The 13857-nt window shown below is 40.2% G+C and overlaps 1 protein-coding gene across 1 annotated transcript in view; it reads left to right on the top strand.

Moving 5' to 3' along the window:
* Positions 1-1060: 1060 nt before the first annotated feature.
* Positions 1061-13857, top strand: part of LOC144224954 (thrombospondin type-1 domain-containing protein 7B-like) — a 144988-nt gene continuing 132191 nt past the window's right edge. The window contains exons 1-2 of the mRNA XM_077756051.1: positions 1061-1091; positions 5167-5322. Coding sequence (XP_077612177.1) covers positions 1061-1091; positions 5167-5322 — 187 coding nt within the window. The remainder of the gene's footprint in view (positions 1092-5166; positions 5323-13857) is intronic.

Here is a 13857-nt window from a genome sequence, read left to right as displayed (position 1 = left end):
AACTTTGTACATTTCTAGAATTAAGAACAGCTTTGTGTGTGTTTATTTTTAAAAATTAAACATATCATCTACCCAGCTTATTTTCCCTCTTATTAATTAGCATTCTGTTCATGGAACAATTCATTATTTAAGACAACTTCGCAATCATTAGTAGCAGACTTTTGCGTTTCTTGTAAGGCAGGTCAATTTAATAATTTCTTATTGCAAAGGAAAAATGCCAGGTTAGGCACCAAAATATCCAAAGTATTAATGACTACTGCATATGTACAATCACTTATAATAGTGTATTATATTACCTAGTACTTGGAAAGCTACCACTATGTACCATCTCAATTTCTGAGTTGAAAGTTATTTTGGGTCTTTAACACATTGTGACCATGAGAAGTATCTATAGGGATGAACTTTGCTGCCTACAAAACCTGAATAGAATGTAAAATCTTGTATAATTGCTTATCTATTCAGGCAATTGGTCAACCCAGAAATGGCAGAAGGGGTCAAGGTGACATGGTCTAAAAGGCATCTGGTACAAGAGAGACAAGCATAGACCTGGACTGATTAGAATAGGGATTCATTGCATCTGAGAAGACAGAAATGGTAAAGAGAAGTAAAATTTTTCAGTCAGTATATCTAGAGAAGGGATTTCATATGGGTAGAAAACAGCATCTACAAACATCATGGCTGTAGTTCAGCCAAGTAAAGTGCACAAACCATCCAAATCCAGGTGGCCCATCTCACTTCTACATCCTGCTCACCTCCCAAAATTATTTTATTACAATGTTAATAGCTACAAATAAAAGAAGTAAATAATCTCTTGAAGTGGAGCAAAGTTTGGTTTCATTACCTCTTGCTTGGTGGGGAAGGAATGAGCAAGGATTTGGAGGAGTGTAAAAATAGTGATGAAATAGGGAAAGGATTTGGTACAGTGAGCCCACAGCTTTCATGTACATCTTGGATCTCTTGTGTCACTGACTGCCTCCATTGGAGTTACTGTGATTCATAAAGAAAATAAAATATCCTTAGTATAAGTAGCCTTGTGTATCCTGTCTGATGAGTCCATTCCATGGAAGTAAATCCAACAGGGACAGATAGAGGTGAGTCAACCACCTGGACAAGGCTCAAGTTTTGATCTGCCCTCAAGTTGCTGACTAATGTCTTTGGAGCTCAGTTTTTTTGGGTAAAATTGATGAATTAAAATAAATTAACTCTCAAGCTCCCTTCTAGGTCTGAATAGTCAACAGGCATAGGGATATTCAGTGTTTTCTCTTCCTGCGGAGAAAACTACCTAAGTGGTCTGAAGCTGCTCAGTGCTCTGTGATTTGCTTATGATTTATTTCCAGAACAAATGTAGCCCAGAGGATCTGAGATAGAGATAGGTTGGCCCAAGTACATTGATTCAATGCTCAGCTGAAGCATCTTAGACATGTTGCCTGGCACTGGAATAATTTATCTGTATGGATTAAGATCTACTGTCTGTCAAAGCAATAGGTGCTAAAGAGGCATGAATGCTCTGACAAATGGCCTTATTTCCACCCCTGGGCCTTGTAATTATGACACTTAATAGTCTCCATGGAATCCCACTCCCTCCAGCTTCTCTCTTGCATATACCATGTCCCTCCCTACTTCTAAATCTTAGGAGTACCATTATCCCTAATATCCAACAGTCAACTGATTGACAGTTAAGTATTTATCAAAAGAGACCCTCAGTGACTTAACCCTATACCTCCCAAACATTCTTAAAGCCCTCCAAAAATAAGTCAGATAAACATAATAATCTATAAAAACAATGTCCTTGACATAGGACACATTCTCAGTCTCTTTCTAGTTGTACTGCCAATATGCAAGCTTACTTATTACACAGACATTAAGAAGCTTCTAATGATAGTAGTGAAGGTCGCCTGTGGGCCTAGGTGCTGCAGTGGTAGATTGAATAGTTTCATCTGCAGGGCTCAACCTCAAATAAAAAAGTTGTAGCAGCACATGTCTCCTGGGTCTTGGAGCTGAGAAGTTGGGGTATCTTCTAAGCATTGATCACCAGACACCTAAAATCTGTCTGGTGTTGCAGTAAGACAAAAGAAGGAGAAGCAGCAGTAACAGCTTTCCAGTCTTCTTGTTGGGACTCATGGACTCATGTATGGTTAGTATCAACTCACACAGAAATATAGGTTCCATGAGGACAGGGACTTTGTCTGGCTTCAGCACCTAACACAGTATTGACACATCATAGGTACTTATCAGTATACATTGAATATCCTATGATTGATGGTGATTAAGAGCATAGACTCTGGGGTGCCTGGGTGGCTCAGTCAGTTAAGTGTCTGACTTCAGCTTAGGTCATGATCTCATGGTTTGTGAGTGCAAGCCCCGCATCAGGCTCTGTGCTGACATCTTGGAGCCTGCTTCGGATTCTTTGTGTCTCTCTCTCTTCCCCACCCCCACTCGCACTCTGTCTCTGTCTCTCTCAAAAATAAACATTAAAAAAATTCTTTTTTTCAAAAAAGAGCACAGACTCTGGAGCCAGGCTACTTGAGATCCCAATCTCAACTCTACAGCTGACTAATTAAGAATGTGGGCAAGTGAGTAAACATTTCTGTTTTGCAGATTCCACATTTTTTAAAGATCTTTTTTTTTTTAAAGATTAATGTTTATCTATTTTTGAGAGAACGACTGAGTGTGAGTGGGGGAGAGGCAGAGAGTGGGAGAAACAGAATCTAAAGCAGGCTCCAGGCTCTGATCTGTCAGCACACAGCCCGACAGCAGGACTCAAACCCCTGAACCATGAGATCATGACCTTAGTCAAAGTTGTGCACTTAACTGACTGAGCTACGCAGGGGCCTCTGGATTCCACATTTTTAAACTTGAAATAGTAATAATCTATACCTCAAAGTTATGCAGCTTAAGTGAACTGATGTTTATAACCAGTGTCTGGCATGCACTATAAATGTGTATTAAATAACTAGATTAATTTGTTTACATTCTCCAGTTCCTTTACTATCACTGCTTCAGTTTTTTGGGAGAAACTTGTATCTGAATTTGTGAGAACACATGCTAATGAGCATGGGCCCAGACCCAAAGGCATTTTAAGACCTCTGGCTGTGTAACTTTCCATTCCAATGCTCTGAGGCATCACTTTCCATCAATTTCCCTAATGTGCTACTTGACTTACCCTTCTTGATTGAGAGCTCCTTGAAAGCAGACACCATCCAAGAGGGTCTAATTTAAAGTGGGTACTGATGGTTTTAGAATGAATGCATGATGTAGTCAGTGAACGGCAATCTTGTGTGTTTTCTCTTGCTCATCCCTGGGAAAGGAATCACAAACCCCTTACCCAACTCAAAGGTGGTGCTTACCCAACTCAAAGGTGGTGGTGGTTGGCCGTCTCCTTCTTCCCCTCCTCCCCCTCCTCCTCCTCCCCCTCCNTCTTCTTCTTCTTCTTCTTCTTCTTCTTCTTCTTCTTCTTCTTCTTCTTCTTCTTCTTCTCCTCTATTTCTCTCTCATACACTGTCTTCTTATTATTGAAGTATGTTACAGATTCTTCTTTATCCACAATCTACCAGTGTCATATGTAAATCCCATTCCTGGTCACTCCAACCTCCCATCTCGCTGTCCTTCTGGCCAGCCCAATTTCTGTTTGATCAGAAACAGTTCAGCCTTCCCAGTAACACATCAGTTGCCCCCAGTATTTGTTCTCTCTTGCTATCCTCACCTTCTCTACATGGCTTGTGATCTTTGACATTTACATTGGCCATCTTGCTTTGCCCCTCTCTTTTATTTTAAGTCAGGTCAAATCTTTTTGGTAAAATATATAAGACTTAGTTGTAAACAAACATTCTTATTTTCGTTCACGAACTTTTGTTTTCCTGCTCACCTTCATAAGCACCTCAAGCTGCCCTACTGTTCATTAGAAACATGTCTTTAAGAAAGAAGAAGCGAAGTAGATGGTGTGATTTACCACCCAGTCCTGTCACACCCGTCTTTGTTTTTGAAGCACTTTTAATCCGCTTAACCAGATAGACATGACATATGGGAAATATTTAGACAATAGTACAAGTCATTTCATAAGATAAAACTGTCCGGTCTTAAGCCATTTGTTCACAAACTCTGAATTGGTCCAAAACTACCGTAGTGTAAAATCACTCTGTATAAGCATCGTTATGCATTTGGCTATTCTTTTATTGTATCATTTGTATCCTGACTCCTGTCCTGTTATAAGCTCCATAAGAATCAGGAGCTCATCTTTTTCATCATCTGTGTATTTTCATGGTGCCCAGAATGGATCTGCATGGAAAAGTTACTTGGTGAATGACCCTCATGGCCAGATGGTCTCTGCATCCTGAAGTGACCCGGTTCTGGGCACACTCTGGGTGCAGGTGCATAAGGAAGGAGTGGAAGGCTTCTAGTTTGGCATCTTGCCATGGCTTTTCAGACATTTCTTGTGCTTCTGTGCCTCACTAATGAAACTGGCTTTGAGGGGCTAATTCTGCAGCCACATATCCTGATTTTTCTTCTTTTCGAAAAACCATTTTTCTGCTATGTCTTTGAGAGCTCCACCCCTCAGGGGAGTAACAGCAGTAGATTGGTTATGCTAAACACCCCACCTCAGGGGCTCGATTTTGATTTTTTCTCAGCAACTCAGTCATTTATATAGTCTAGATAGACTCATCTTGAAACTTCACAAAGCCATTTAATTTTTTAAAATCATAACTAGATAATTTGTATCTATATTTCCAGTCCTCTCTTGAATTCCCAGGGAATATTCTGTGAAGCAGGAAACTCAGTGCATGCCTTTTGTTGCTAAATAATTTTTTACCCAAAATGCTAATTGTAGAGAGCTAAGCAACAAGTATGAGAGATTGTTTATGTTTTGTTTGTATATACTCTTTAACCATGTGGGCAAGGTAGGCACACAAATAAAGACATTAGTAATTCTAGCCTGCAGGTGCCTGGGTATCAGTATCAGCTCAGGTCATGACTTCATGGTTTGTGAATTCAGGCCCCTCATGAGACTCTGCACTGACCATGCAGAGCTTGCTTGGGATTCTCTTCTCCCTCTTTGTCTTCCCCTCTCCTGCAGACACTCTCTTTCTCTCTCTTTCACAGTAAATAGATGAACTTAAATAATAATAATTCTAAATGTGACACAGATCATTATTTTTTTCTATCCTTTAGTCTCTAGACCGGTGAAAAAGACATTATGTTTGGGACCTGCCCCTTCAGCCTCTCGGCTCTGCAGTATCCCTTGCTCTACCAACTGTATAGTATCTTCCTGGTCTGCCTGGGGCCTGTGCATCCATGAAAACTGCCACGATCCTCAGGGGAGAAAAGGTGAGTGTCTTGTTTGTGTGTGCTTCGTTTACTTCCAGTGTACACACAATTCATTTACTTCCAGTGTACATGTAATTCATTTACTTCCAATGTACACACAATTATTCTGGTAGCTAAGTAGCCAATTAAGCCTGCTTACGACAATATTTGTTTGTAAAATGTAGATAGCCAGCTCAAGCCTGACAGCGTTCAGTTATTAGGGAGGCCATTGAGGAGATTTCTATGGAGCAAGAATCTGACCTTTATTGACCTTCCAGTTAGGCTCCTAACTGGTGAAGTGACTATCGCTCAAACATGACATAACAATGTTTTAAATGTGTAGTAGTTATACTGAGGAAATTAGGCATGATTTCTGTAATCACATCAGGAAACAACTGTTTTGCATATCTATTCATTTTCAGATTTCTACATGCTGAATTTGATGTTCTATTTCAGATTTTCATGAGGGGCATTTATGCATGTTGTTTGCTTTTTGATGTCCTTGGGCTTAAAGTGAAATGTTCAAACTTTATGGGCTTATTTAATTTTGTAGATTTCTGTAGTCTTGTTTCCTTTAGTTTGCTGTTATATACACATCTTCATCTTCCAAAGTTCATTTTTATTGATGTCTTGACTTCTCTTTCATTAACCCTTCAGTTTGTATTGATATTACAGCCCCTTAAACAGCAATAAAAAGAAAATGCTCCTTTTTCTGAGAAAAATGAGCTCCAGAGACATTCCAAAATTTAAGTTGTGTTTGCTAAGCACTAACCCTAGTTATCCTATAAAGAAAGAATACATGGCCAAGTGCTTGATGCTGTGAAGTTGGTGCTTTCAGCTTAACTCTGTGTCCAATTGAAACCCCACATTTCAGGGGGCACCTGGGTGGCTCAGCTGGTTGGTTAGGTGTCTGACTTTGGTTCAGGTCATGATCTCATGGTTTGTGAGTTTGAACCCTGCATCAGGCTTGCTGCTGTCAGCACAGAGTCCCATTCAGATCCTCTGTTCCCCTCTCTCTCTGCTCCTCCTCTGCTCATGCTCTCTCTCTCTCAAAAATACATTAAAAAAAACACATTTCAGCAATTCCCAGATTGCTCACATGCACACATGTGCATGTCCAAGTTCACACACCCATGCCTCTGGATTTTTCTCTCTCTCTCTCTTTTTCACTGTGTATTTATTTTGAGAGAGAGAAAGAGAGAGAGAGAGAGAGAGATTGAGAGAGAGAGAATGAACATGTGAGAACATGTGAGTAGGGGAGGGATAGAGAGAGAGAGATGGAGAGAGAGAGAATCCCAAGCAGGCTCCACACTGTCAGTGAAAACCATGAGATCATGACCTGAGCTGAAATCCAATCAAATGCTTAACTGACTGAGCCACCCAAGTGCCCCAGGGGCTTTCTCTTTATTCTGACTCTTTGTTCTAAGGCATAAGAAGAGAATGTGTTTTGAGTCTAGGTACAGGAGGAAGAAGCTAACTTTAATTATTTTATGAAATAATAGAAATCTGGATCACAGCAGAACCTGGAGGGCTGTGCTGGGAGAGGCACATGCTACTTTTTTATTAGACATGTAGCCAGAAGGTCCCCTAAGCCTCTTCAGTTTATGAGTAAAAAATAGTTTCCCATTAATGGTAACCCCCACAAGTTGTTGTCTTATGGTGCACATGTGTATAACTGGACCCTGGTGGGTTTCCTATAGTTGCATATGAGGCTTCCCAGGGTGACTCACATGTTGTTGGAACTAGCCCCATTATGTTCAACTTGTGCCAATCCATGTAAGACTTCAGACTAGAAAATCATTTAAGACTGAGCTCAGCCNCCATGGCTGTTGATACAGGCACAACTTGGCTACACTGAGTGCTGCCTTCCGTTGCTTTCAAAGCTGTAGAACCCAACCAGGCCAAATGGGCCTCATGTTATTTTGAGCGCTTTTGGTTTTAAGTGTCAGAAACCCAAATCAAACTGGCTCAAGCCAAAAGAAAGAACTTTATTAGCTTATCCAGCTAAAAATAGAAGGGAGGGTAGGGCTGCAGCCAAAAATATCAAGAGGTCAGCAGTTTCACTGTCTCTCCTTCTTTCTCTTTCTCTTTCAGGACTTCTTTTTCTATAGTCTTCTATTCTATTCTTTTCTCTTTCTACTTGCAGTCTTCTATTCTCTGTCTCTTGGTTCTAGTTTTCTCTGTCTTAGATTCAGTTTAAGACATGTCTTCTCTCCATGGAGTAGAGACAAGCATTGATTTTCCTTTCTTTCTTTTTTTAACTGTTAAATTTTTATTGTGTATTCTTCTTGCTGGTAGGTTTAGTTTTAGTTAACACATGCCATTAGTGATTATTCATACCATTGGCTGATGGATAACAAGGCAACAACAAATTTCTGTTTCTCTTTGAAACACATTGATTTAAAGTATCTATATTTTAAAATTTGTTCACAAAAAGTCCAGTATCAGATGTTGTTCTGTAATATAATTAATCATTTTCTGTTTCTTTGGAGGTAGTGTAACATTTAATTTTTTTAAGATTATTTATTTTTGAGAGAGAGAGAGAAAGAGCGAGACAGAGGGTGAGTAGGGAAGGAGCAGAGAGAAAGAGGGAGACACAGAATCTGAAGCAGGTTCCAGGCTCTGAGTTGTCAGCACAGAGCTAGATGTTAGGCTCGAACCCATGAACTGTGGTGTGGGATCATGACCTGAGCCGAAGTCAGATGCTTAACTGACTGAGTCACCCAAGCACCCTAGAGGCAGACTTTTGACTTAAAGCCAAACAAAAAATCAGGCACCCCATCTTGTCCTAATAATCCAAACTCAGGTATGTAAAGCTCAGTAGAGCAGATTGTGAAATCTTTCGATTTCATTTAAGCTTCCAGCATTCTTTGCAAATTGCAAGTTGGAGAATGAAGCCAAAAAATTTTCTATTTCCTTGATTCTTAGATCCATTCTTTCTACACTTTATGTTTCTAGATCTAATTATGTCACAAAATTGGTATGTACATTTTATGTGGAGGAATTTCTTCCTCTAAAACATTCTAATGAAACAACATAGTGTATTATTATTAAGGGTGGTACCTTATTTTTATGATCAATTAATTTTGTGTAGCTTCACTGATATATAATTGACATACAATATTGTGTGATTTTAAGGTACACAACACACTGATTTGACATACATGTATATAACAAAATTATTGTCACAATAAGGTTAGTTAATACATTTGTCACCTCACATAGTTACCTTTTTCCTGTGGTAAGAACTTTTACGATCTACTGCCTATATCCCCATGTTCATTGCAGCATTATACACAATAGTAAAGATATGGAGACCACCTAAATGACTACTGATGCATAAATGCATAAAGGAAATATGATACACACACATACATATACTCACTCATATATATAAGAATATTATTTAGTCATAAAAAAGAAGGAAATCCTGCCATTGTGATAACATGGATGAAACCTGAGGACATTATACAAAGTGTAATGTCAGACAGAAAAAGACAAATCTTGTGTGATCTCACTTATATGTAGATTCTAAAAAAAAAAAAAAAAAAACTGAAATTATAGTAACTGAGAGTAAAATGGTTGCCAGGGGCTGGCTGGTGGGGAAAATGGGGAGACGTTGATCATAGTGTCCAAACTTCCAATTATAAGGTTAGTAAGTTCTGAGGATCCAGTGTACAGCATGATGAGTATAATCAATACTATATTGCATGCAGTTTAATGTTCCTAAGAGAGTAAATCTTTAAAATCACAAAAAAGAAAAAAAATGATTTTGGATAGTAGATAAAGTAAAAAGATACGTCTTCCTTATACTTCTATGAAGAGTCATGGAATTGAATCTCATTGGCTGCTTTGTGTCATGTGCTAACTCTGACCCATTCACTCTGATTGGCCAAGTCCCAGGCATGTGGCCACCACTGGAGGGAAAAGGCCCACCACACCTCACAGACTGAGAGTGGGGGAGGGGTAGCTCCCTCAAAGAAATATGAGATGCTGATGCTACAAGAAGGTAGAAACAATGATGAGGTTAAACTAAACAGATATTTATTAAGTGCTTTGTCCCCTTTGTTCTGAGCCATAGAATTTCTACAGTGATACAGAGAATGCTCTCTTCCTCCTTCTGTATTGGAATTGTTGTTACATGAGCCAAAATTTCACAAGATCTTTTGTGAAAGTGTTCTTTCAACCTTTCTTTCAATCTTCGTTTTCCACATAACTCTCAACTGGTCCAAGGAACTCAGCTGAGAGACTCACAACATTTGGACCCTTCTACTTGTCCCCTTGGCTCACGATGCTTTAATGCCAAACCTTTTCTTCATTAGTCCATATTCCTCTGTTGTATGAGTCAACTCTTGCAAATGCACCCTGGTTTATCATTCATTAGACATCAACTGTTGTGAGTTGAATTGTGTCCTTCAAAAAAAAATAATAACTTCATTCCTAATACTTTGTATATGTGAATGTGACCTTATTTGGAAATAGGGTTATTGCAGATGGACTCAAGGTAAGATGAGGTCATATTGGATTAAGATAGGCCCTATTCTAATGGCCAATGTCCTTATACAATGAGAGAACTTCGGACACAGTGATACAGAGAGGAAAATTCCATGTGAAGGCAGACGTTAGAGTAATGCCTCTGTAGGGCAAGGAATGCCAAGGATTTCCAACAACCACCAGAAACTAGGGAGACATATGGGAGCAGTGTTTCCCTAGAACATTCAGAGGGAATATGGCTCTACTGACACTCTGATTTGGGACTTCTAGCCTCCAGAACCTTGAGACAAAAAATTTCTGTTGTTTTACATCACCCAGTGTGGTACTTTGTCATGACAGCTCTAGGTTACTCATTTACTGCCCAACTTTCCATCAGCATTTAAGCTGAACAAGGATAAAATACCTCATAATATTTCAAACTAAAGTATAGAAAAGTCAACCAATTTGTCCTCAATCCCACAGTTATTTAATAATGTCCAAGGTCACACTAAGCACCAGGATTCCTGTCTCCCTAGTTCAGTGTTCCTTCAAACCCTGGGCTTCCTTAGTGCTTCCCTCTGTGGGCTAAGGAGGTTTGGATCAAGGCACAAGCTTAGCAGAGAAGCCCTCTGCCCACTTGCACCACATTGGCCAATGGAACACATTAGTCTTGAGAGCCAATCATTGGGCCAGCATAGGAGATAAGGCATGGGATGAGGGATTAGCTCTAGTGTATCACCTTTGGAGAGAGAGGGAAAGTAGATTGCAGTTGTGTGAGAAAGGAAGGGTGTGCCAAGAACAGCTTGGGAGCAGCCCATAACTGGAATGTGTATTTTTTTTCTTACAAGAGAGGCTCAGCCTTTGGAGCTAAAGGAAAGGGTGGAGACAGTACAATGTCTCACCTGAAGGCAGTAGCGTCACTGCAGCCACTTGCAGAGTGCAGGGTCATGTTGGGATTGATGAGAGCCAGTCTCTGTTTCACAGGGCGCATACTGAGGCTGAACAACCTGCCCTGGGCACTAAGTAATCACAGACAAGGGAGCATGTACACAGCAATGGTTGTTATTCAGGTCTGGGAAGTTTGCTCTTTTGCAAGTGCTTCCCTAGAGCAGAGACAATTTTGATTTTTAAGGTCTTGTTAAAATTTGCCAGGACCACCTGCCTGTAATCCCTCCTGGGAAAAATAAAGAATGGAGTTTTCCCTCCAGGGAAATGATTCTGTGCCTACAGAGGTCCCAAGCATGTTATGATGATGGTGAGTAATCTTCTTGTTATTTCTGCTGACTTCTGAGCACAAGATCTGGGATCTTCTTAATCTCAATCTGTCCCACGGTCCTACCATGGGGTCTGCCGGAGTCGTTGACTGGCACAAACTAAATGTAATTCAGAATTCCACGGAGGCTGGAACACACAAGCTAATGCATTAAACATCACAAAACTCTGGGGTGCAAACTGGACTGTTTAGCTTCACATTTGAATTCCCTACCCTGAAGAAATACAGTGAACCTAGTAGTGGAAGTCTAGGATATACATACATTCTTAGATATTTTATCCCTTATTATATAAATGGAAGGTGGAAGATTTGAGTGAAATATCAGCAAACAACAGCAAGAAAATGAATGTGTAAAGTTGGAGATAATTGCTTTTCCCTCTTCTCTAGTCTTTTTCCCAGTCACTGTGCTATTGCTTTTGTATGTTCTTTTTGTTCACATTTTAAAAATAGTACGAAAGGAAGGGAAAGCAGTTAATGTTGTATTACCTGATAGAAGAAATTAGTTACTCTAGAAATGATCTTAACATGGCTGTTATTCTAAGGTAGGCACCCTTCAGTCAGGAATCCTATAAGGTTTGTGGCTGTCAGCTGTCTGGAGTACATTAGAAAATCAGCCTCGTACCCAGCCTTCACACTTTCCACCAGGTCTGTGATAGACAGACAAGGGGAACAGTACACAGCAGGTTGGTACTTGTCAAGTGAAGCTAGGATGCTTTCAGAGGAATTTAAATTGGATCAGGTTTTCACATTCATTGCTTTATCTTTGATATTCTCCAAGGGAGTTATAATTAGAGATATATGAAAGAGATATAAGCTGAAAAAAATGCTGATGGGTGAACTCTACGCATAGGTATACATTTAAAAAATTCTTTTTGATACAGAGATATACATTTATATGACATCCTTGTCCCCTTCAGACATAGTGCAGAAAGACAGACACCCTTGAAGACAGAAGTTTTTTTTTTTTTTTTTAATGTTTATATTTTGAGAGAGAAAGACAAGAAGGGAGAGGGAGAGAATAAGTAGGGGAGGAGAGAGAGGGGAGAGACAGAGTCTGAAGCAGACTCCAGGCTCTGAGCTGCCAGCACAGAGCCCGATGTGGGGCTCGAACTCACAAGTTGTGAGATCATGACCTGACCTGCGCCAAAGTCAGATGCCTAACCAACTGAACCACTCAGGCACCCCTTTAAAAAGCAGTTTGATGGAGGTTTCCCAATACAGAATCATATTAGGTAACTGCTTATGTGATAGGACTTCAGGGATTCCTTCACACACCCCGTATGGTATTGCCACCAGTAATACCCCTAAAGTTCTAAAATCCCCATAGGAAAAGACATTTTCAAACTGAGAAGCCATGACTCTCTTTACAAAGACAGTCGTTTATGCTCTGAAACAAATCAATTGAGATAACACAGCATAGCAGGAAAATACTGCATGTTTTAGATCTTATATAACAACAATGTGGGGAAATTTCCATTTTTCATCCTTGCCTGCTAGATAGATCCACTTTTAATGAGAAGTCTATAAAATCATGTTACTTTGTTACAGAAAATATATATGCTAAGAGTTTTTCTCTTTTCCTGTTTTTACCCCTGTCTGTGTGTGTTAGGAGTGGGAGGTGTGCCTATTTCTCATTTTAAGTGTTGAGAGTTCTTTTTTTTTTTTTTTACAAATAGTTTATTGTCAAATTAGTTTCCACATAACACTCAGTGCTCATCCCCACGAGTGTCCTCCTCCATGCCCATCCCCCCTCCCCCACACATCCAGCAGTCCTCAGTTTTTGTCAGCATTCAAGAGTCTCTCATGGTTTGCCTCTCTCCCTTTCCCCCACCATTTCCCCCCTTCTTCTCCCCCTTGTTCCTCCGTCAAGTTCCTCCTAATCCTCCTATACGTGCAAACATATGATATTTGTCCTTCTCTGCCTGACTTATTTCGCTCAGCATAACACCCTCAAGGTCCATCCATGTTGCTACACATGGCCAGATTTCATTGTTTCTCATTGCCATGTAGTATTCCATGGTATAGATAAACCACATCTTCTTGATCCATTCGTCCGTTGATGGACACTTAGGCTCTTTCCATGTTTTAGCTATTGTGGAGAGTGCTGCTATGAACATTGGGGTACATGTGCTCCTATGCATCAGCATTTCTGTATCCCTTGGGTAAATTCCTAGCAGTGCTATTGCTGGGTCATAGGGGAGTTCTATTGTTAGTTTCCTGAGGAACCTCCACACTGTTTTCCAGAGGGGCTGTACCAGTTTACATTCCCACCAACAGTGTAGGAGGGTGCCCGTTTCTCCACATCCTCGCCAGCATCTAGAGTTCTCTGATTTGCTCATTTTAGCCACTCTGACTGGCGTGAGGTGGTATCTCAGTGTGGTTTTGATTTGTATTTCCCTGATGAGGAGGGATGCTGAGCATCGTTTCATGTGTCTGTTGGCCATCTGGATGTCCTCTTTGGAGAAGTGTCTGTTCATATCTTCTGCCCATTTCTTCACTGGGTTGTTTGTTTTTCGGGCGTGTAGTTTGGTGAGTTCCTTATAGATTCTGGATATTAACCCTTTATCTGATATGTCATTTGCAACTATCTTTTCCCATTCCGTCGGTTGCCTATTAGTTTTGTGGGTTGTATCCTTTGCTGTGCAAAAGCTTTTAATCGTGATGATGTCCCAATCGTTTATTTTTGCTTTTGATTCCCTTGCTTTTGGGGATGTGTCAAGTAAGAAGTTGCTGCGGTGGAGGTCAAAGAGGTTGTTTCCTGCTTTCTCCTCTAGGGTGTTGATAGTTTCCTGTCTCACGTTCAGGTCCTT

Source organism: Crocuta crocuta, unplaced genomic scaffold (assembly GCF_008692635.1).
Source record: "Crocuta crocuta isolate KB4526 unplaced genomic scaffold, BGI_CrCroc_1.0 scaffold932, whole genome shotgun sequence".
Lineage (NCBI taxonomy): Eukaryota > Metazoa > Chordata > Mammalia > Carnivora > Hyaenidae > Crocuta > Crocuta crocuta.
This window is presented reverse-complemented; position numbering and strand designations above follow the sequence as displayed.